At 34.8% G+C, this 21,688-nt stretch overlaps 7 protein-coding genes across 7 annotated transcripts; 3 read left to right on the top strand and 4 right to left on the bottom strand.

Annotated features, from left to right (window-relative positions):
* The first annotated feature begins 1,430 nt into the window (after positions 1-1,430).
* LOC114389086 (miraculin-like) lies at positions 1,431-2,441 on the top strand. The gene has a single exon (XM_028349678.1). The coding sequence runs from the start codon at positions 1,538-1,540 to the stop codon at positions 2,141-2,143; it is 606 nt and encodes a 201-aa protein (XP_028205479.1). The 5' UTR covers positions 1,431-1,537; the 3' UTR covers positions 2,144-2,441.
* A 1,893-nt stretch (positions 2,442-4,334) lies between these two features.
* Positions 4,335-5,139, top strand: LOC114389117 (miraculin-like). The gene has a single exon (XM_028349713.1). The coding sequence runs from the start codon at positions 4,355-4,357 to the stop codon at positions 4,955-4,957; it is 603 nt and encodes a 200-aa protein (XP_028205514.1). The 5' UTR covers positions 4,335-4,354; the 3' UTR covers positions 4,958-5,139.
* Positions 5,140-5,966: 827 nt separating this feature from the next.
* On the top strand, positions 5,967-7,776 carry LOC114390418 (UDP-glycosyltransferase 708D1-like). Its single transcript, XM_028351158.1, has one exon. The coding sequence runs from the start codon at positions 6,170-6,172 to the stop codon at positions 7,610-7,612; it is 1,443 nt and encodes a 480-aa protein (XP_028206959.1). The 5' UTR covers positions 5,967-6,169; the 3' UTR covers positions 7,613-7,776.
* Positions 7,777-9,936: 2,160 nt separating this feature from the next.
* LOC114390044 (pentatricopeptide repeat-containing protein At2g29760, chloroplastic-like) lies at positions 9,937-11,499 on the bottom strand. Its single transcript, XM_028350727.1, has one exon. The coding sequence runs from the start codon at positions 11,497-11,499 to the stop codon at positions 9,937-9,939; it is 1,563 nt and encodes a 520-aa protein (XP_028206528.1).
* Positions 11,500-12,310: 811 nt separating this feature from the next.
* Positions 12,311-13,274, bottom strand: LOC114389547 (kunitz trypsin inhibitor 2-like). Its single transcript, XM_028350240.1, has one exon. It carries the CDS (start codon positions 13,198-13,200, stop codon positions 12,556-12,558), a length of 645 nt encoding a protein of 214 aa, XP_028206041.1. The 5' UTR covers positions 13,201-13,274; the 3' UTR covers positions 12,311-12,555.
* A 1,535-nt stretch (positions 13,275-14,809) lies between these two features.
* LOC114391155 (miraculin-like) lies at positions 14,810-15,680 on the bottom strand. The gene has a single exon (XM_028352163.1). It carries the CDS (start codon positions 15,595-15,597, stop codon positions 14,953-14,955), a length of 645 nt encoding a protein of 214 aa, XP_028207964.1. The 5' UTR covers positions 15,598-15,680; the 3' UTR covers positions 14,810-14,952.
* A 2,364-nt stretch (positions 15,681-18,044) lies between these two features.
* On the bottom strand, positions 18,045-21,330 carry LOC114391268. Its single transcript, XM_028352343.1, has 3 exons — positions 21,052-21,330; positions 19,751-20,048; positions 18,045-19,177 (listed from the first exon to the last, which is right to left on the bottom strand). Exons 2-3 carry the CDS (start codon positions 20,040-20,042, stop codon positions 18,177-18,179), a joined length of 1,293 nt encoding a protein of 430 aa, XP_028208144.1. The 5' UTR covers positions 20,043-20,048; positions 21,052-21,330; the 3' UTR covers positions 18,045-18,176.
* Between the last annotated feature and the right edge of the window lie 358 nt (positions 21,331-21,688).

Genomic DNA, 21,688 nt, shown 5'->3' with positions numbered 1-21,688 from the left:
TTCTATTACGACTCAAGGCTTAGTAGCTGCACGTTACTTAGCACTTTTCCTTTTAACATTTTCTTTATTATATTAAATATCATAACAATTATGTTAAGAAAAATGCTACGTAAGACACTCTATACGTAGTTGAAACTTCGCCCAATAAAAATATTTAAAAAATTGTCAAAACAAATTTTAATTAGTATTCTTGATGAAGTGTTTTTTAAGTTTTCATACTAAGATATGATTATGAAGCAAAACTATATTGTTAACAAATTCCAAGGCCGGATATCTCTATTTTCTTATGAAAACTTGTGAAAAACAAAATTCGTATATATCTTTGCGCACGATTGTAGTCAACAGAAACAAGTTGAAAATTTATAAAATGAAATTATTCGTATATATCCATTTTTTAAATTAGACTAAACTGAACAAGAATACCAGTGTGGTTTTTTAGGCCGACATAGATTAAACAGTACGACTTTTCTTATATTTGTTAGTACTTCATTTACGACAAAAATATTTGTTATTCATTAGTTGATATTGTAACATTGATGTCATCCTTATAATAATTATATTTTATTAAATTTGACAGTGCTCATCATTTTTCATTATAAAATTTATTTATGGATAAATACGAAATATTAAGCATTGACTACTTTCGTTTTATAGTTTTTATTTGGCAAAAAAATTAAACTGTTAGAGTGTTAATATAAATAATGTCTACACTAGTATAACGTATTACGTACGCTAATATAAATAATATATATAAATATTTTATACCAATATTTTTCCTTCATTGCTAAATGCTAAGTTTGTTTTTAGTATCTCTATTAATTTTAAAAGATAAATTTCATCATCTTTGTTTATTTTTTATTTTTTAATACACATACTACAAAATTATTATTTTTAGTTAAAATAAACAACAAAAACCATCACATTTAAATTGTATAAAAAGAAATATACTTAAAAACAAAATAACACGCCCCCGCCCCCAGAGAAAGAAAAGTCAAAAACAAGAAAAAGAACACAGTCTTTAAGTTGGCAAAAGTGAGCTTACACAGAAACAAGAAGGAAAACGTGATTCTAATTCTAGGAGCTTCATCTTTAAACAAACTGAACAGACTTTCACGTAAACATGCAGTATGCAAATTAGTCACATCTGGGTTGGAATGAGTTAGAAAATCCTTTTATTACAAAAATAATTAAAAAAAAAATGTGACTGATTTGACTTGCATAGTAATAAATCAAATCATGTTGATATTTCAGTCACAGTTACGATTACTATTCGTGGAATGCAATTTAAAACCATGGCTGCAGATACAAAATGCTACTAAGTGACATGTGAGAGGAAGAAAAAGTTCTTTTGAATAGTGTGAACTTTACAAATCTAGTAATTGACATTGAATCTTTATAGGCCAATTGTATGAGCGGAAATTCATGACTTTGGTGCACATGGGTACATAGATTAGAGCAATCCCCATCCTATATATAAATATCCCTCTTCTTCAATATCCATTACAAGTTACAAAAACACAAAATTAGATACATAAAAATGAAGATGACATTGGTAACATTGGTCCTTGTGTTTGCCTTGATCACAAAGGCACTAGCTGGTCCTGCATCCGAGCCAGTGCTGGACGCATTGGGGAAGAAAGTTCGAGCTGATTCGATTTACTACATCGTTCCGGCTTCCTCCGATATCGGTGGCCTTGCTTCGGCAAGAACCGATGTAGATTGTCCACTTGATGTTGTAGCTGTTGATGGTGACTTAGGTCTGCCTTTGAGCTTCACACCTGTTAATGATAAGAAAGGTATTATTCGTGTTTCCACTGATCTCAACATATACTTCACCAGCTACACAATATTCTGTCCACAGACCACAGTGTGGAAGCTTAAGGACTATGATGATTCAACATCACAGTGGTTTGTGACCACTGGTGGTGAATTGGGCCACCCCAGTTCGCAAACCGTGGCGAATTGGTTCAAGATTGAGAAGTACGAGGATGCTTACAAGTTGGTGTATTGTCCAAGTGTGTGCAGTGATTGTAATCATCAATGCAGTGATATTGGAATATACCAGGATCAATATGGTAAGCGTCTTGCTCTAAGTTCTGAGCCATACAAAGTGCAGTTTGAGCGATGTTGGGCATGTGAATGAGAACAAGCGTCTTGTGTTCTCACTTCTCATTAATGGAGCCTAAGTTTTAAATATCCTATGAATGTGCAATTCTCCCCTTGCAGTTGCAGTAGTATAGTATTTCCCTTGAAATATTAAAGCAAATCATAATGTGGCAATTTCAATAAATGTTTTAGTTACATAGAGGATCATATCACGTTTTATTCTTAGAATTCACAAGGAATCAATGTTTTAAATATCGGTCGCGGTCGTGTTGTCATTTGGTCATTTGGTCACATTAGTTGATACAGTGAGAAATCAAATTTTGTCACATTTGTTTGCAGAACTCGGTACTGGTTGTTGTTTTTTCATTAATATATTTGATTATAAAAAGAATAATAAAAAAATCTGTAGACAACATTGATAGAGACATTTTTGTTTTTAAGAAGAATGAAAAAGATAAGTGGGTTCGGGGAGGGGAATCTTCTGGCTATGTGGCGAGAAAGAGGCGTATAATGGCTTAATATAAAGTTCTGCTCATGGTTGGACTTCACAGCTTCATTCTATAAGCTAAGTGGTGCAATTGCCCTAACCTTTGCCTTAACAATCTGTGATGATATACTTTGATGGCCTAATTGGATACTACGATGGGGTTGGGAAAGATATGGTGTGTCTCTTCTAGTCTTGTTGGACATTTCAGAGGAGTTAGGTGGTGGGAGAGTCGAATCATATCATTTTTAGGGAAAATATCATAGTAAATAAAAAGTTCTAATGAATATAATTATGGAATTTAAATATTGTTTTCTAGAAATTGAAGTTAAATAATTCATGAATATAATTATGGATTTTATCTTTTTTTTAAGGAAAGGTATTACAAGGAAACGAAAAATTTATGAGTACAATTTTTTTTTTCTGAAAAGAAAAATAATTTTTTTAGGGAAAAATATTATAAGAAATTATTCAATTTAATAAATGAGAGATATTTATTATTTTAATGAAGGTGAATCAATTATTTAAATAAGAAAAAGATAGTAATTAAATTGACTAAAACATTTCAAATATTTCTTAATTTAAATTAGGTAAAAATAAGTAATTAATTACTCTTTTTGTATGCCAGGTTGCACACATTAGAAAAAACGTTACAACTAAAGTAATGGAAAAGTCTCTTAATTAAAGCTTATAAGAAAGTCAAATGCTAACAAGTGTTTTAAGGACACTAGCTGGCTAGAAATTTTTTTATTGGAAGAAATAAACTTATATTTTTGTATTTTTTTTCGTTTTCTTATAATTTACACATTAAAAATTAAGGATATTTAAAATCAAATCGTGCGTAAAATTGAAAATCGAACAAAAAATGATGATTTATTGATTAAGTTTTTTATTTTTCAAACCGCATAATTCCGTTTGATTTGTGATTAACATACAGAAACCAAATCAAACAGAGATCTGGTTAAGTTGAATGATTATTATTCATATATTATTCAACTTAAAAATAATTGTTATTTTACTTTAATTTTAATTATTGAAATTTTTGTTGTATATTTATAATGTTATTGTTGAATTAATTATCATTTAAATTTTGTCCAATTAATAATATTTTTTTAACTTTTCTTAATACTTAGAAATTTTTTAAAAATCAAACTAAATCAAATCATAAGGGATTGGTTTGATTTGTTTCAATTTCATAAATAATTTAAATCAAACAAATCACACCATACTTAATTTTTTTTTTGTTTGACTCAAATTGATATTAAGTTAAAATCACACCCTAAATACCCCTGTTAAAGATTTTTTTTTTCTTTTAATATTTTAATCAATACCGGTTACCAAAACCCTATAAGAAATACTGCATGAAAAATTCATGGTTCTCTACCAAACTTTAGAGTTCTGAGTGAGGATGGCAAAAGATTTGATAGCTATCAGATTGAACATGGACATCTTTTTCTTCCCCCACCTGCCTAAATTGGAAGACAATATGAAAAAGTCAACCTAAAAGAAAAGGAGTATTCGTTAACCTCACAATAGATCGAGAGCTTAAAAAAAATGAAAATGCACTAGTCTGTGTGCTTCCTTATACTTTACATACTAAACAGACGAAGCAGACTTACTCGTAAATGTTTGTAGGCCAATTGTATTAGCTGAAATCCATGACTTTGGTACACACAGGTATTAGAGCAATCCCTGGCCTATATAAATGTCCTCTTCTTCCATATCCATCACAAGTTACAAAAAGACAAAATTAAAAACAGAAAAATGAAGATGACTTTGATAGCATTGCTCCTTTTGGTTGCCTTGAGCACCAAGGCACTACTTGGTGCAGCTGGTCCTGCACCTGAGCAAGTGCTGGACACATCAGGGAAGATGGTTCGAGCTCGTACAAGTTACTACATCGTTCCTGCTTCCCCCGATGTAGGTGGCCTTGCTATGGCAAGCACAGGTGAAGATTGCCCACTTGATGTTGTAGCTGTTGATGGTTATCAAGGCCAGCCTTTGATCTTTACACCTGTTAATGTTAACAAAGGTGTCATTCGTGTTTCCACTGATCTCAACATCTATTTCCCCATTGACACAAGTTGTCCACTCACCAAAGCGTGGAAGCTTAAGGACTATGATAATTCAACATCACAGTGGTTTGTCACTACTGGTGGTGATTTCGGCAACCCCGGTTCGCAAACCCTGGCGAATTGGTTCAAGATTGAGAAGTATGAGGATGCTTACAAGTTGGTGTACTGTCCAAGTGTGTGCAAGGATTGCAGTTATCCATGCAGTGACATTGGAATATACCAGGATCAATATGGCAAGCGTCTTGCTCTAAGTTCTGAACCATACAGAGTGAAGTTCCAGCGGGCTTATTGAATATCTAAACTAAAGCTTAATGAATTACTTTGTGCTTTTTCTGCATGGTTTCTCATGTTGAGTTACTTTCTATTTCGAGTCTTTTTTAAATTTGTAGTTTCTGTTCATCTTTGTCATTATTAATTTGCAATTGGCATATTCGTGATTTACAATGGAGAGTTATAACTTACAAAGGTGCTTCATTCTCGTTTACCTATTAGAAACTTGCAAAGTTGCAAGCTTAGATTATTTATAATTTGTGGATTAGTATTACTTATTTAATTATCATACGGGTGTGCTTTGTTTGATAGAGATAAAAGAAAGGAAAATATTTGCCCAAGTAGAAGGAGGTTGACAATGAAGAAGAAATAAGAGATCTTGAGCGTGAGGGGTGTTTGGAAAAAATCGTTGGTCATTGAGAATTTTGTGATTCAATTCATGGATCCAAGAATGAAAGGTGTGAGTCAAAATGTTTTCTTTCATTGTAGTGCTTCACTAACTGTGCCTTCTTGTATGAACAATAAGTACAGTGATGGTATGTGATGTGTGTTGGATCTAATTACAAACTTTTATTTGTGTGGCAACAACAACATAAAATGTATTTCTCATAAAAATTGATTATTAGACATACTTTAAACATCTAGATCTTGAGAAAGATAGTACAAGTGAAGAGATTTTTTTTAAAAATATTTTAATTAATTATGGATTAAATTGAAATATATATATATATATAGTAAAATTATCATTAAATATCAAAATAATGAGATAACAACCTAACTTGATTACTATTGGTAGAAAAATCAGTAATATCAAAACCTCCAAAATTAAATGGGAACATAGGAAAATCTCTCCTCCAACAAGTAGAGAGTACAAAACGAGAAAAAATAATAAAATGAAAAATATTAGTAGAATGACATTAGTGAGTTATTATACTCATACACATCATATCATTTGTGATATCTATCTGTTTTTCTTTCTTCTTAATGATATCTATCTGTTTTTCTTTCTTCTTTTGCTCTGGCTCTCCCTTTCTTCAACACATCCAACCTATTTTTGGGGTTTTCCCTTAACAATTTTCTATAATTTTTCCATTTGATATACAGTTGTATGCACGTTTGCTACCTAGAAAACTGATACTCCCTTTAATTAGTTTGAAAAAACAAAGCTTTTATCTTCCCTGAATTGACAACAAAACATCTACTATTGACGCCATTCTGAGATCTAAGAACACCAATGTCTGTTTCTGAACGTGTTGTTCATTTGGCTTTCCTCCCAAGTGCTGGGATTGGCCATCTTAACCCATGTCTTAGAATAGCAGCACTGTTCCTCCGCTATGGTTGCAAAGTCACTCTCATCACTCCCAAACCCACAGTCTCTCTCGCTGAATCAAACCTCATCTCTCGCTTCTGTTCTTCCTTCCCTCACCAAGTTACCCGAACAGACTTAAATCTCATCCCTTTGGATCCAACCACAGTTAACACCAGTGACCCTTTTTGGCTTCAGTTTGAAACCATTCGTCGTTCGGTTCACCTTCTAGCTCCAATCCTATCTTCACTTTCAACACCTCTCTCTGCTTTCATTTACGATGTTAGCTTAATTTCACCTCTAATTCCAGTCACTGAGAAACTCACTTGTCCGTCTTACATTTACTTCACCTCATCAGCTAGAATGCTCTCTTTTTTCGCACACCTTTCTGTTCTTGCTGCTCCAAATCAAGGTGCACACCCTTCTTCATTCATTGGTGATGATATCAAAATCCCAGGAATTGCATCACCAATACCAAGATCCTCGGTCCCTACTGTGCTTCTTCAACCCAACTCTCTCTTTGAGAGCATCTTCATGGAGGACAGTGCCAACCTCGCGAAGCTGAATGGGGTTTTCATCAACTCGTTTGAAGAACTAGAAGGAGAGGCGCTAGCAGCACTCAACGAAGGAAAAGTGGCTAAAGGGTTGCCTCCAGTGTATGGTGTTGGTCCCTTAATGGCGTGTGAATTTGAAGAGGTGGATCAAGGTGGACAAAGGGGTGGTTGCATGCGTTCAATATTGGAGTGGCTTGATGAACAAAGTGAAACTTCGGTGGTGTATGTTTGCTTCGGGAATAGGACAGCAACAAGGAGGGAGCAAATAAAGGACATGGCTTTGGGGTTGGTAGAATGTGGGTATAGTTTTTTGTGGGTGGTGAAGTTGAAGGAGGTTGACAGAGAAGAGGAGGAGGATTTGGAGGAAGTGTTGGGGAGTGAGTTGATGAATAAGGTGAAGGAAAAGGGTGTAGTTGAGAAGGAGTTTGTGGAGCAGGTGGAGATTCTGGGGCACCCTTCAGTGGGGGGGTTTGTGAGTCATGGAGGGTGGAACTCAATAATGGAGACTGTGTGGGAAGGAGTGCCTATTCTGTCATGGCCTCAGAGTGGGGATCAGAAGATAACTTCAGAGACAGCAAGGATAAGTGGGGTGGGGATTTGGCCTCATGAGTGGGGATGGGGAGCACAAGAGGTGGTGAAAGGTGAGGAAATTGCTAAGAGAATCAAAGAGATGATGAGCAATGAATCTCTGAGGGTAAGAGCTGCAGAAATGAAGAAGGCAGCTAGGAAGGCTGCAGCTGCTGGTGTTGGTGGGAGTTGTGAGGTTATTATTAAGAGACAAATTGAGGGGTGGAAGAGGAATTCTCAAGCTACTTGAATATCAGTACTCAGTACTACTTAGCTACTTACAAAGGCTAAGTAGTTTGTTGTTATGGTTGATTGTGGTTATATTTCCAACTTGGTTGAGTTTTGTTGGGTGTTTAATGTTTTTATTTTGTAACAAAATATTTGTCTTGTTTATTACTATACTATGTTTTAATAGTTTGGGCAGGTCGTACTCTCACGACTTTGCTGAGTAAGTTGTTTTTTTTCTGGTGGGCGAGCTACGTGATTGCATTGTAACGTTACTTCTTGCATGTTCACTTTGAATTGATCACGTAACATTATAAGCTTATAATAATTATACTTTAGGCTAAAATAGATTAATGAGAAAATATAGTTTTATAGTCTCAATAAAATCACAGTTGCTACAATATTAGTGGAATATGCTTCTACGGTGAGTTTTAAGAGAATTGGTGTTCAGAAATAGACATAGGTGAGTTTTGGATCAATGATAGTCACATATCATTACCGAAATTAGCTCCAATCCTATCTTCACTTTCAATCTTATCTTCTCTTTGCTTTCATCTACGATGTTAGCTAATTTTCACCTCTAGTTCCAGTCAGAGAAAGTCACTTGTCCATCTTACATTTACTTCATTTCATCAGCTAAAATGCTCTCTTTTTTCGCACACCTTTCTGTTCTTGCTGCACCAAATCAAGGTGCACACCCTTCTTCATTCATTGGTGATACGTGTTGCCTTTTATATTTTAAAATTTCATCTTCTTGTCTAACTTTATGATAAGTATTGGTGTTTTATTTTAATTTTATTATTCTTAAATCAAACTTTATGATAAGTATTGGTGTTTTATTTTAATTTTATTATTCTTAAATCAATACACTTGTTGGATATTCTCTTATATTTTTATTGATTATATTGTATTTAATAGAAACAAGTTAAAAATTTATAAAATGAAATTATTTGTGTCTGCATTTTTTTTTAAATTTACTAAACTGAAAAAGAATACTAGTGTGGTTTTTTTCCCGACATAAATTAATAAGTACGACTTTTCTTATATTTGTTCCGCAAAGGGTAATATTACTGATCCCAACTCAAAATAAAATTAAGTAACATTAGTTAGTACTTCATTTACGAACAGAACAGAACAGAAGGCTTGTTATAATGTTATTAACTGAAATATCACGAGTTGTTGGTGTGGTGGGATACTTATTTATTGAGACATTATGAATTCACAGAGCTACCTTGGTGAAGTGGAACCTAATCATAATATTGACAGAGGACTTATTACTACTAATTTTCCCATTTCATTATAATTGTTACGAAAGAAAAAAAGTTATCTTAAAATAATTGTTATTATAATTTTTGAATGTAACAATAATTATATTTTTTTCTCTTAAATTTCTTGTAATATTAATGGCAAATAATAAAATTTATAAATAAAATAATAAAGTTATAAAATTAATTTATAAAAGTGTGTTTTCCTTTTTTTTCTTTTCCTCTACTTCTCCACCTTACTTAGTACAACCATACAATTAAAAATTAAATATTTTGAGAACAAATCCAATTTTCTTTTCGGTAAAATGAATGCATTCCCTTTATTACATCCATTTATTTTCAACACCAACTTTTCTAACACCCTTCGCCATAGCAGCTAGTTCATGGTGGAAGTCGCCGCCGACAGCCAGAAGAACAACAAAAAGGCCCTCGATGTGGCGGCATTCAGGGCAGAGCGGTTGGCCCTCGACGCAGAGACCCAGCTAGCCATGGCGGAGGCTGCCGAACATGGGATGTGATGGAAGCCAAGAATATGTCACCATTTTGGTCCTTTGCATTAATTCATGCTGCACACCTCATCAATTACCAAAAACTGTATCAAGTGCATGATACTCTCGTGTTTGCCAAAACTCAGAAGTTACACATTCAAAAATAAAGAAAAGAATCATGATACTTGGACTTTTATATGTTTCACGTGAAAAAATAAAAATTTAAATACTTCATAATTTTAAATATGAAGTACTTAAAATTCCCACCTACTAAAGAAGCGTATATGGAATGAGATATGAGGGTCAAACCGTGAAAACAATCTTATATACTTAAAAAATTTCTAACAAATAATTCTCTATGAGAATAAACATATATACACTATTAAATTTGACTTGCCACAAATTTTAAATTACTTGATTGATTGGAAACATGTCTCTTTATGCATTACAAAGATAAATCGTTCAGAACTTTGTTAATTGAAATCGCCACATTTCTCAAGGATTGAAGGAATGAAATGGATGCAGAAATTCTAGTTTCTTAGTCCACTTCTCCGTCATTTGCTTCAATTGCAAAGACCTCCACACCATAAGTGCTGTTAAAATTGATGTGTTTCTGAATGCTCCTTAATTCCTTTTAGCAAGTGGCGAAGCTCTGCACTAACATGAAGCGATGCGTCTTCAGCAAAGAATTCTTGAACAACACCATTCACATCAACCATACTACACCCGGGCCTTTTTCTGACCCTCCTTTCCCTCATCAACTTCCTTACCTCTGAGGCTTCCTTCCACATATTAGCAACACAACACATATTCCATAGAAGCATATAAACGCCATCATCATTTGGTTCGAGATCAATTACCTTCTTTCCTGCAATTTGAGCCATGTTCAAATTCCCATGGACTAAGCAAGCAGTCAGTAATGATCTCCATATAGCAGCATCAGGGCTCATTGGCATCATCTCAATCACTTCTTTTGCTTCTTCCAGCAATCCTGCTCGACCGAGAAGATCCACTATGCATCCATAATGCTCAATCCTTGGCTTCATGTAACAGGACTGAATCATTCTAGTGAACAATACTTCTCCCTCCATTACTAACCCAGCATGGCTACAAGCAGTTAAAACTGACAACAGGGTTACCTCATTAGGGGTAACCCCTGATTCTAACATTCGAGAAAAAACCTCCAAAGCAAGGTGCCCTTCCCCATGATAAGCATACCCTGATATCATTGTAGTCCACGAAAACACATCCTTCTTCAAGATATCATCAAATATCCTTACAGCCAAGTCAAGCCTCCCACTTTTGGAGTACATATCCATCGTAACATTGCTCACCGCGACATCCAACTCCAGGCCAATTTTATTAACACAACCATGTATGCACTGACCAAAATCAAGAGCCCCAACATCAGCACATGCCGAGAGCACTGCCACAATCAAATCCGCACAAAGACGAACTCCCCCGTCATCAGCTTCCATCCGCTTAAACGTCTCCAAAGCCTGAATTGGAGCTCCTCCTTTGACACACCCAGTAATCATAGCCGTCCAAGAAACCACATTTCTTTCCGGCATTGCATCAAACAACTCAAGAGCACAACTCAGATTGTTACCCAGTATGTACCCATTCAACAAACTAGTCCAAGAAAACACATCCTTGAACCCCATCTTCTCAAAAACCGATGCAGCCATTCCCATCACACCATTTCTACAATACATGTCAATCAAAGCATTCCCCACAACTGGGTTTTCATCCAAACAGTTCCTCAACACCATTCCATGAACAACCCTCCCTCTAACCAAATCCTTGCAGTGCCCACAAGAGGATAAAGCTGCAACTATAAGGAAGCTATCAGGTCTTAGACCCACATGCAAGCAACGGGAAAACGCTGAGAGGGACTTGGAAGGAAGACCAGAGTGGAGGTAGAGGTTAAGGAGGCAGGTCCATGATACTATATCAGGATCCTTAATCTGATCAAAGACCCTTTGTGCTTGTTCTGTTTTTCCCACATTCTTGTAACTTTGAAGCAACTTGCATGACAAAGGTTGTTGGAGATTTTGGGTGTGTAGGAATCCTAGTGTCGCACACAGTGCATGGATTCGTTTTAGTTGGTCAAGGCCTGCACAACTGCGCAGTGTTCTTTGCAAGGATACGTAGTTCATCAAAATAAAATTGGATTATAGTCCATGTTGTTAGAACATAAAAATTTGTGCATTCAAAAATCACGAGTCGTCCATAAAAGAAGGTTTTTCTAGGACGTAGATAACGTACCCTTTTCTTTTTTTTTTTTTCTAAAAAAAACATTTCCCAACTAAAAATTGGTACTTGAATTTATGTATAGTCCTTTAAAGTTTTATTAATTTTAGTTATTATAAATTTTAGGATTTAATATTTTTTATTAAACCTTTTTGAATTTTTCTTTTTAGTGCGTAAACAATGTTTTTTTTAGCTTTTCTTGGTGTTTACACTTTATTAAGTAAAAGCTTTAACTAATAATATAATAACTACATTCACAAGTGACTTGTCACGTCATTCGTGACCATAACATCAACAAAATCTATTAGGTATTATAAGAGAAATAATTGCAATACTATTAATTACAATTCTCTAATCTTTTAATCAAGGATTACAATTTAAGAGAGTTTAGTTTTATTGGTTAAACAATTATGTGAATTATTATAAACTTCCTCTTACTACTGCTCATTATTGTAATACTATGATAGGTTAATTTTAAATTCGTGCTAATGGTTTTCTTGCTAATTAGCACCGCTCATTTATAATATACATGTCTAACTCCACCCACCAACCATTTAGGTTTTAGGTTATATTTAGTTCTCTTAAAGAGCATCTTATAATCTTTACCTTCTCTAGCTATGTTACTCTTTTCTTTTTTACTTCAGTTCAAATACAAGATGTCAACGATGGTAGAACTAAGAAAAGGTGTTAGAAGCCAAAGATACTTGGGACAGTTGGTAGAAGCAAAAGAACCAAAATTCATTTCATTTCATTTTTAAAAGAAAACAGATTGGCAAATCCTAAAACAGATACAATGACTCTCTGTTCTGTGCCATGCATGTGAACCAAGAAAACAAAAGTTCTCATGATTCTTTCTCACAGCCACACCAAAAAAGAGAGCATGCATGGTACTCTTCTGGCTTATTAATTATTCCGAGTCATGACCCCTCTACCTGCTACACTAGGCACAAAACCAAACCAAACTACACTATGCTAAAAGGTTGTTTCTTGTCTTGACCAAAGGTGGAGACTTTCTGGAACCTCACATAGTAAGGGTCAATGTTATCACCCACAGCCATGACTTTGGTTCCATCAGCATCCACAAAAGTCCCCACAGGAGCACATAGCACACCAGGCACACTAGGGCAGAACTTGAAGCTGTAGATCTCATAGGCATGATCCCCTTCAAGCCTCTCAATCTTGAACTTGGTAATGAGGTCCTGAGGGTTACCCCTAGTGCTCACAAACCAGAACCCTGATCCTTCCTTGCTCAGCCTCCACACTGTTGGCTGGTTGCACACTGTCACCACAGGGAAATCAATGGTGAGATCAGTGAGTGTTGGAATGTGATTAAGGCCTGATGCATGGAACCTCACTGGGGACCCTATGAATGAAGGGTCACGGATAACATCAAGAGGGCATGTTTTGTTCCTTGTTTGGCCTAGTGTGAGGCCTCCATTATCAGCCCAAAGTGGCCACACATAGTACCCTACTCCTGGCACCAAAGGGTTCCCTTGCTTATCTACCACTGGCTCTGGTTCAGCTGCTAGCAGTGGCTGTGTGTTGATGGCCAAGAGAAGGAGAAAACATAGGGGAAGGGAGTGAAACTTGGCAATGGAAACCTTCATTGTTTTTGTTTCTCTCTCAGATTGAAGCTAATGTGTATGTGTATTTGGCTTGTGTTACATATCTCATGATGCATCATTATATAGTGCTGTGTAAGGTGAAATTTCGACATGGGGATGCTTTTGGTGTTTTTTAAATTTTGGATGTGGATATTATCATCATATAGAAATTTTGCGTCACGAGGCTATTAGTTTTAAATTGGCATAAAAAAATTGATTTGATCTAAGGAAGGTGGGTGAGTGTAGCAGAAAGTTGATATCGGATAAGAACCAAAATATAAAATTGTTCTATTCCCGTTTTTCTTCATATTATATTTGTCACGAGTAGCATACCAGTGATTAATTTAAAATAAAATTTTGTTTATTCTTGGAACGCATTGACGATATAATTTTGGATCTGGAGTGAGACCAAGGTGTTAACTCGACAAAAGCATTGTTAAAATTCAAAACTCATGCGCAGGTGTTTCTTTACAGATAAAATAATAAAAATGAAGGTATCTTTTCAGATGGTATAGCCATTTTATCGCTTTATCCCCGTGCACATGGAAGAGAATTGATAAAGAAATTATGAGGCTTAAACGAGCCTAATCTGAAATTTTGATCAAGTTACTTTTATTTTCTTTGTTTTGTTCCAATTCTTCCTTTCTTCTTGCCTTCTAGTTGTAGGTGCAAAGTGCATGCTAACTAAACTCAAGAAGAGTCGATCATGCTTGATTTGAGTCTCGATCAAATTAGCCTTAAACAATTTCAATTTTTGGTTATCCCCTGTTAATAACAGCTCTGTCATGTGTGAATCACTGCTATCTATATCTTTTAATAACCATAAAAGTTTACATGAATCAGTTAGTTACTAAGGATGCATGAATACTACCAGTCCGATCCTCACATTTTATGAGTCAAAACAAAATAATACATTAAAAAAAAGCAATTGTGTTTGTCATTCTTTCTTCATTTTAATTGTATAAAATAAAATTAAAAAAAAAGATTTTTAATTTGATTTTTTACATAATTTTTAAAATTTAATTTTTTATTTCTTCAGATATGACAGACCCCTTTAGTCTAGGTGCTAATCGGTGAGTCCCATCAATGCTAATATTTTTATTTTTTATTTTTTTCCTATCATATTATAACATCCATCATACTTACATGATCTTTTTTCTATATGAATGAGGAAAATATTAAAACAGAGAGACGAGGGAACTTTTTTCTATATGAATGAGGAAAATATTAAAACAGGGAGACGAGGGAACTCCTTATGTGCTATATGTGAACCAAAAATGAAAATGTGATAGGTTAAATTAGTTTATTGATTCTTTGATTTATTTTTTATGTTTAATTAGTTTTTAAATTTTTTTGATTGAATTTAATTTTTTTAATTTTTAAAATTGATTCAACTTAATTCTTTAATTTTCTTTTCATTTAATTTGGTAAAATTTGTTCAATTTAACCTCGTTATTTAAATTTATTTAAGTAATCCTACAGTATAAATTTCAATTATAAAATCGTCATTAAAATCATGTAATCATAAAATATGATTTCTGAATGATATTAACTCAATTTAGATTATAAAATCAAATTAAATAGATTTTAAAAATTAAAAAATAAAAGTAAATTTTAAAAAAAATAAAAGATCAATAAACTTGTTATTCGATTCTTTCACACAGGCACACCAAGGAAACAGTTGCATTGCATTCTAGTAGCTCATTATTCCGAGTCATGACCCGCATCTACCTATTACACTAGGCACAAACCAACCTACAAAATGCTAAAAGGTTGTTTCTTGTCTTGACCAAAGATGGAGACTTTTTGAAACCTCACATAGTAAGGCTCAATATCATCCCCCACAGCCATGACTTTGGTTCCATCAGCATCTTCAAAAGTCCCCACAGGAGCACACAGCGCACCAGGCACACTGGGGCAGAACTTGAAGCTGTAGATCTCATAAGCATGATCCCCTTCAAGCCTCTCAATCTTGAACTTGCTAGTGATATCATTAGGGTCACCACTGGTGCTCACAAACCAGAACCCTGACCCTACCTTGTTGAGCCTCCACACTGTTGGCTGGTTACACACTGTCACCACAGGGAAATCAATGGTTAGATCAGTGAGTGTTGGAACATGGTCAAGGCCTGGTGCTAAGAATGAAACTGGGGTGCCAATGAATGAAGGGTCACGGATAACATAAAGAGGGCATGTCTTGTTCCTTGTTTGGCCTAGTGTGAGGCCTCCTTCATCAGCCCAAAGTGGCCACACGTAGTACCCTACTCCTGGCTCCAAAGGGTTCCCTTGCTTATCAACCACTGGCTCTGGTTCTGCTGCTAGGAGGGGTTTTGTGTTGAAGGCCAAGAGAAGGAAAAAACATAGGGGAAGGGAGTGGAACTTGGCAATGGAAACCTTCATTGTTTTTGTTTCTCTCTCAGATTATTGAGGCTATGTAATTTGTGTTTGTGTTATGTGTCACAATATCAGAATGCATCCTTATATAGTGCTTCATCAAATATTTTTGGTAGTTCTTGTCTTCTTGATATTATGATATAGAAAATAAAAATGGGTTATGCAGCACGAGGGTATTTGTTTTGAAAAAAATAATAATTAGATCTCAAAATGCTATTTAACATTTGAAGAGAGATAAATGATAAAAAAAATGAATCTGTTAGTGATATAAAGTAATAAGAAATAAAGATAAAAAATGAAAAATATTTATATAACGGGAAAAAAATGAAGTTTCTAACAATATGATTGTAGTTTTAAATTGACTTAAAAAACAACTGATTTGATGTAAAAAATTTAGGTGATTAGGTGAGTGCAGAAGAAAGTTGATACTCTGAAAACATATAATTTTTCTGTTTTAATTTATATTATATTTGCCTCGAGGGGGCACGAGGCACACGTGGCCAGAGGGTGATTAATTTAGAAATTTTGATAATTCGTCGAGCACATTGACGAGATAAACAGGACGAAGAGTGAGACCGAGGTGTTCCTACAAAAAGTGATAGTTTTCAGACTGACAATAAAAGTTAAAAAAGGAAGGTCTGTTTTCACTTGTTATAGCCATCTATTTTTAAGTAAAATATTTGATTCACACCCACACCGACAGTATTATTAGACACCCAGGATGGAAGAGTGAAAAAAAATATAAATTTTAAAAAATTTATAATGTAATAAAAAAAATAAATGAAAATTTTAAAATAAAAAATAATTGATGTAACATTATTCTTAAAAAAAAATCTATTAACACATGCAAATATGTATTTGAATAACCAATAAAATATTGATCATCCATTAAAATATTATAATAATATATTAAATTAAATAAATATTTAAAAATTCAAACTGTATATCTTTCTCTCTCTCTCCCCCACATTAGGGATGTTGTTTTGGGTGAAAATTAGTTGTTGGGTGTTGCTAGGTGCACCCAGTGTTATTGCTGGTGCACCCAACATCACTTAAAAATGTCAAAAATGTCCCTCCAGTGTTTCGTTGTGCGGATCAACTTGATCAGCGAAAGACTCCCGCGAATCAAGTTGATCCGCGAGTTTTCCAAGGATCAACTTGATTCGCAGGAGACTGAATTTTTTTTAAAAAGTTTATTGAAACGTAAAGCACCACCACCACAAATCAACTTGATCCACAGCTTTAAAATCTACATGTTAATCAAGTTGATCCTAAATCACCACCACCACCATGCCGCCAAACGCCAGTCGAGGAGAATGCGCGAGGAAGAAGCAGAGCAGAGCAGCACAATAGCACCACCCCAAACATTTTGCAGATCAAATTGACCAAATCCTATTTTTTTAATCTTAAATCCTATTTTTGAGCTACTTAGAGGCATTTTTTTGGAAAAATGAGTTGAGAAAACCCCTTTTAAAAATTTCCAGTGAATTCCTCCTTCAATTTCGAGCGTTTTGACATATTATGGGCCTCAAACGGATATTTCTAATAAAAGTTACAACCGTTTGAAGCTTACGGACCAACTTGATCCGTGAAACACTTCTTAAAAAATCAACTGCGGATCAACTTGATCCGCGAGTGTCTTACAGATCAAGTTCATCTGCGAGCAACTTGCAGATCAACTTGATCCGTGACATACTTGCGAATCAACTTCTTCTATAACAAACTTGCGGATCAACTATAACATCTACGGATCACATTACAACACACGCGGATCAAACAACATTAGTTGGATGCACGGTAATCATTTTAAATGCTCACGGGATGTTTTTGTCTTTTCGCAATGAGTGCTGGTGCTCCAGCGTTATTCCTGGGTGCACCTAGCAACACCCTTAGTTGTTTTGGGCTGTCTTTGCATCTGCAAGTTGTTTCCTACATCTTTTTCGGGATGTTGTTTTTCTTTTTTCCCTTTCCTGGATTGGTCATTCCGAAAACCAAAAAAGGAATGCATAAAATGACAAGTTCCCTAGTGTCCCTGACTAGTAGTTTTAATCTCATCCAACATTGCCTCGCACCTGTTGGGATCAGCCATGGCTTCTTGTTACAAAATTTATGGAATTACAATATAATACTTGTTTCTTGTTGCAAAATTTGTACTCAAAATCAATATTTTTTAAAACTAAGTTCAAACATTTCTAATTATATTTGCATCAGAACTTTTGCCTAGCTAAAATATGGATTCAAAGATTTTAAGTTCACAAATTGAATCATGCAATTATCTATTAAAGTATGCCTTCAGTCTTGTGAGCATGTAAAATCTGGAATCACCAACCAGTTTATAATCAATAACTTGATTTTTCTAATAATATTAAATCACATATTTGGAACTCCTTGGGCAAATATTTTGTCTAACGAAATAACGTGTTTTTTTCTTTGTTATGGATAAGATCATGAAATTAAAATCAATGGTAAAAATGCTTCATTTTTCAGCATAGGTATAACAAATATCAGAGCTTACTTTTAGCTCATCATGGAGTCGGTATGAAGATTGAAGGTATTGATATTAGTTAAAATTGACATTCAGATTCTTAAATGGAATTTTCCTGAGGACAATCCTCGATGGATTTACCATCCAAGTACTCACAATTCATCGCATTCAAGCTTTTGTTAAATTTTTCTCCAAGCTTTGACCATTCAGCTCGAATATGTGCTTGGTTTTTCTTGGCCACTTCTAATTCATTTCTCAAGTGAGGCACTTGTTCCTTCAACTCATCTCTTTGTACTTTGAGAATTTTAGCTTCTTCAAAAACTTCCCTTTTTCTCTTTGTACCTGTTACCTTAGCCGATTGAAAAACAGCAATGTTGGCTTTAATTGCATCTATCTGCTCTTCTAGCTCTTTCTTCCTTTTCTCCAAACATGATAACTGGTTGCTCAACTCATTTTCTAAGGACAAAACTTCCTTGAACTCATTCTTGTTAGCTTCAAGATTTCCTTCTAGTTTATCTGCTTTTGAGATATTGGTGCTGGCAGACTCTATTTTCCTACTAGCATCATTGTAGTCGCAACTCCAGCGAGTGAATTCTCTAGAAACTTCTAATACCAACAACCTCATTTCTACAGAGATTCCATCGTCTGCAGACAACTTGGAAAGGTATTCAATGGCAGCCTTGATGGTACCAGATTGTTCAGTATGCAATAGATCAGAGAAATCTTTGGAAAAAAGGTCCTGCAGTGTTTTCAATGCTTTCTTGGTCTCTTCACAAGGTGTGGAATTGGATAATTCAGTAATGACTGAGGTGTCTTGGGAAGGTGACATAACTGAGGTCTCGGCATCAAGAGAAGCATAAAATGCTTTCATTTCTACATCATCCAGAGTCAGTTCCCCTTGATTCTTGGGAGATTCTATGCCAGGCAGCAAAAGGGGGGAACTAGTTTTTGGATGTAGTTCTTGTACAGGACTGGGAGAATTTTCAATGGATGCAATAGCAGTCGGAAGTTGAATATTTGGAGTCTGAGAAAAACATGGGATTTGAGATTCAGGTTCGACCTTTAATGGGCGAACCATAAGAACTGTGTTTAATCCAGAATCTACAAAATAAGAAAACATATGGTAGTGGTAATGAAAGGTAATCCAGAGGTGTTTTCTATGAACAAATGCTAAAATCACGCACAGCCACATTCCAATTGGAAGAAATGCAAAATGTAATTAAAAAACACAGGACAGGAAACCAAGTTTCTCAACCTGCAACCATAGTTATAGCAAAGAATTTCTCCTTACCAAACTATTATAACTTTGCAGTAAAGCAAATAGTAAATGTTGTCTAAATCAATCTCTTACTCTATTATAGCTACTACATGTTGCATTAGTTCATCAACTACTGAGTTTTATCAGTGACTTAAGGCAGACAACAATATAACAGACTCGAGTGCAGGTGATCAACTATACTTATAAGAAAAGCTCTGAACTTATAAACATTTAGATGCCATGTCCTTCCCAATTTTTAAAACATTTTCAGCAGTTAATTAATAATTAGTCATATTTTTGTTTGGTTCTATCTACCACAGAATTTTATAATGGAAATTGATCAACTATATGGCAACTAAATGAGTAAAAAAAAAATAGAGATAACATCAATTTGGGAGAACTAAGATAATGCTTACCTTTGACACTGCTAGGACCTCTAAAACACACCGTAGGCATTGAATCTTGAGTAATAATATCCATTGGTTTAGGACGCTTAGGGCATATGATCAAATGACGCTTTAAATGAGAAGTTCCACAGTTATCTTGCAACAGTTTTCCGCAGTGTCTGCACAGAACTTTACTACCTTCAGTGGTATGAATACGCTGCATTTCTTCCCATACTTTAGAAGTCATTTTTGGGCGCTTAGAATTATTGCAATCTTCATATTCATAATCTATCTCAATGCCTGTTGTATTCTCATTTGTCATTTTCTCCTGTTAAACAAATATCAACTAAACTTAGCAAATCAATTCATTTCGTACTTCAAATTCAAAAGACGTTGCTCACACAATTATCCCAAATAAGATAGCATGACACGATGTGCTGGACTCTTCAAACAGAGGGTTCAAGTCTTGCAAGCAAAAGTTCTATAGGTAAACAAAACATGGAAAATAAAAAGGACTTTCAGTGAGAAAACTTAGACAATAGACCATTCGCCACTAAACATATTTGCCCCATAGTCACACTAGAAAACAAAAATTGCATGCTACTCCTGCATCAAATGCATCATCAGTTTAGACCATAGATAAAATGTCTATCTCTAATCTTTTTTTTGGTTTTCCACAATTATCCTCCTTAATCGTGCTCGAGGTATGTATTTCTCCCAAGTCCCAACAGGAATTCAAACCTTGGTTCGCTATGTTGTGAGGGACTAGTCCCTTCTTCTAGACTTAACCCTAGCTGGTTGTCTCTAATCTCCAACACAAGATAAGTATGCATACTGCAATTAGACCATAAGGGTCTGCTACAATACAAAGATAGTTTTAACAATTTGGTTTGTTATCCAGAGTATTTGTATTTTATCATTACTTATTAATTTTAAATGACAGACAATCTCTTCATTCACTATTATAACCCTTTTCCATCTTCTTCAACGTTTCCCTTTTGAATTTCCTCAACATAAACCCAATTTCTCTCCACCCCACTCAAATCCCTAAAAATACCGAAATTTCAGCTTACTTTTCAATTTCCAGTTTCACAGATCTCAACCACACACAAAAAAAAAACAAAAAAAAAATCACAAGTCCTCTATTACACCCTCTTACAATTGAAATTCAATTATAAAACACGAAGCCCAGAACAAAGAAGAACAAGCCTCATACCAACATTGAAATTGAAAGAAAGCTCATGATTGTAGCGTAAAAAAATAAAATAAAAATTGATGAACCAAAATACTAGTTAAAACAAGAATTGGTGAAAAGGGGTGTGTGGTTTTACTTGGGTTCTGCTGTTACACGAAGCGTGCAGAAGGCGTTTGCCGGCGCGTCGATGGAAGTTCAGAGAACGTAGCAGCCGAAGAAAGAGACAGAAACTGAAACTGTTTCAAACGGAGACAATGGACGAGGAACAGAAACTCGGGTATGTAGGTTTCGGGCTTGAGCCCGGGCCGGGCTATGCGGCCACTCATTCGGGCTTCAGCCCATGGGCCGGAGAATTTGACGAGGCCTGGATGAATTAAAGGTTTGTTTATATGAAAGAGTTTTGTACTTTAGTTGAATATATTTGACTTGATGCGTTAATTTTGATAAGTCTTGTATTTTTATTTTAAGGTAGATCTTTTTTTGGTGAAATATTGTAAAGTCTATTAAAATAATATATAAAAAAACAATTGAATTTTCCCACCATGAAAAAACAATTTAATTTTGATAAGTTTTGTTCACTCTCAATCTCATTGAATTTTCCCACACAATTTGATGGATCCTCTCCCTTATTTATTTGGCACCTCCCTCTCCCTCTTAGATTGAGAAAAAATGAAAAAATAAAATAAAATGAGATCCACAATTAAAAAACCACCTCACTTCGCTACACACGATATGTTGGGGGTGGGGATGTTATTCTCTATTTTTTAATTACT

Source organism: Glycine soja, chromosome 16 (genome assembly GCF_004193775.1).
Source record: "Glycine soja cultivar W05 chromosome 16, ASM419377v2, whole genome shotgun sequence".
Lineage (NCBI taxonomy): Eukaryota > Viridiplantae > Streptophyta > Magnoliopsida > Fabales > Fabaceae > Glycine > Glycine soja.
The sequence above is the reverse complement of the archived record's forward strand: the minus strand, read 5'-3'. Positions and strand labels throughout refer to the sequence as shown.

What these genes read in the sequence shown, in the direction of transcription:
- LOC114389086 (XM_028349678.1), top strand. Translation starts at nt 1,538, where the DNA reads ATGAAGATGACATTGGTAACATTGGTCCTTGTGTTTGCCTTGATCACA.
- LOC114389117 (XM_028349713.1), top strand. Translation starts at nt 4,355, where the DNA reads ATGAAGATGACTTTGATAGCATTGCTCCTTTTGGTTGCCTTGAGCACC.
- LOC114390418 (XM_028351158.1), top strand. Translation starts at nt 6,170, where the DNA reads ATGTCTGTTTCTGAACGTGTTGTTCATTTGGCTTTCCTCCCAAGTGCT.
- LOC114390044 (XM_028350727.1), bottom strand. Translation starts at nt 11,499, where the DNA reads ATGAACTACGTATCCTTGCAAAGAACACTGCGCAGTTGTGCAGGCCTT.
- LOC114389547 (XM_028350240.1), bottom strand. Translation starts at nt 13,200, where the DNA reads ATGAAGGTTTCCATTGCCAAGTTTCACTCCCTTCCCCTATGTTTTCTC.
- LOC114391155 (XM_028352163.1), bottom strand. Translation starts at nt 15,597, where the DNA reads ATGAAGGTTTCCATTGCCAAGTTCCACTCCCTTCCCCTATGTTTTTTC.
- LOC114391268 (XM_028352343.1), bottom strand. Translation starts at nt 20,042, where the DNA reads ATGACAAATGAGAATACAACAGGCATTGAGATAGATTATGAATATGAA. An exon ending in AGGTCCTAGCAGTGTCAAAG is followed by an intron (nt 19,178 to 19,750) that starts GTAAGCATTATC and finishes CTTATTTTGTAG; the next exon opens with ATTCTGGATTAAACACAGTT.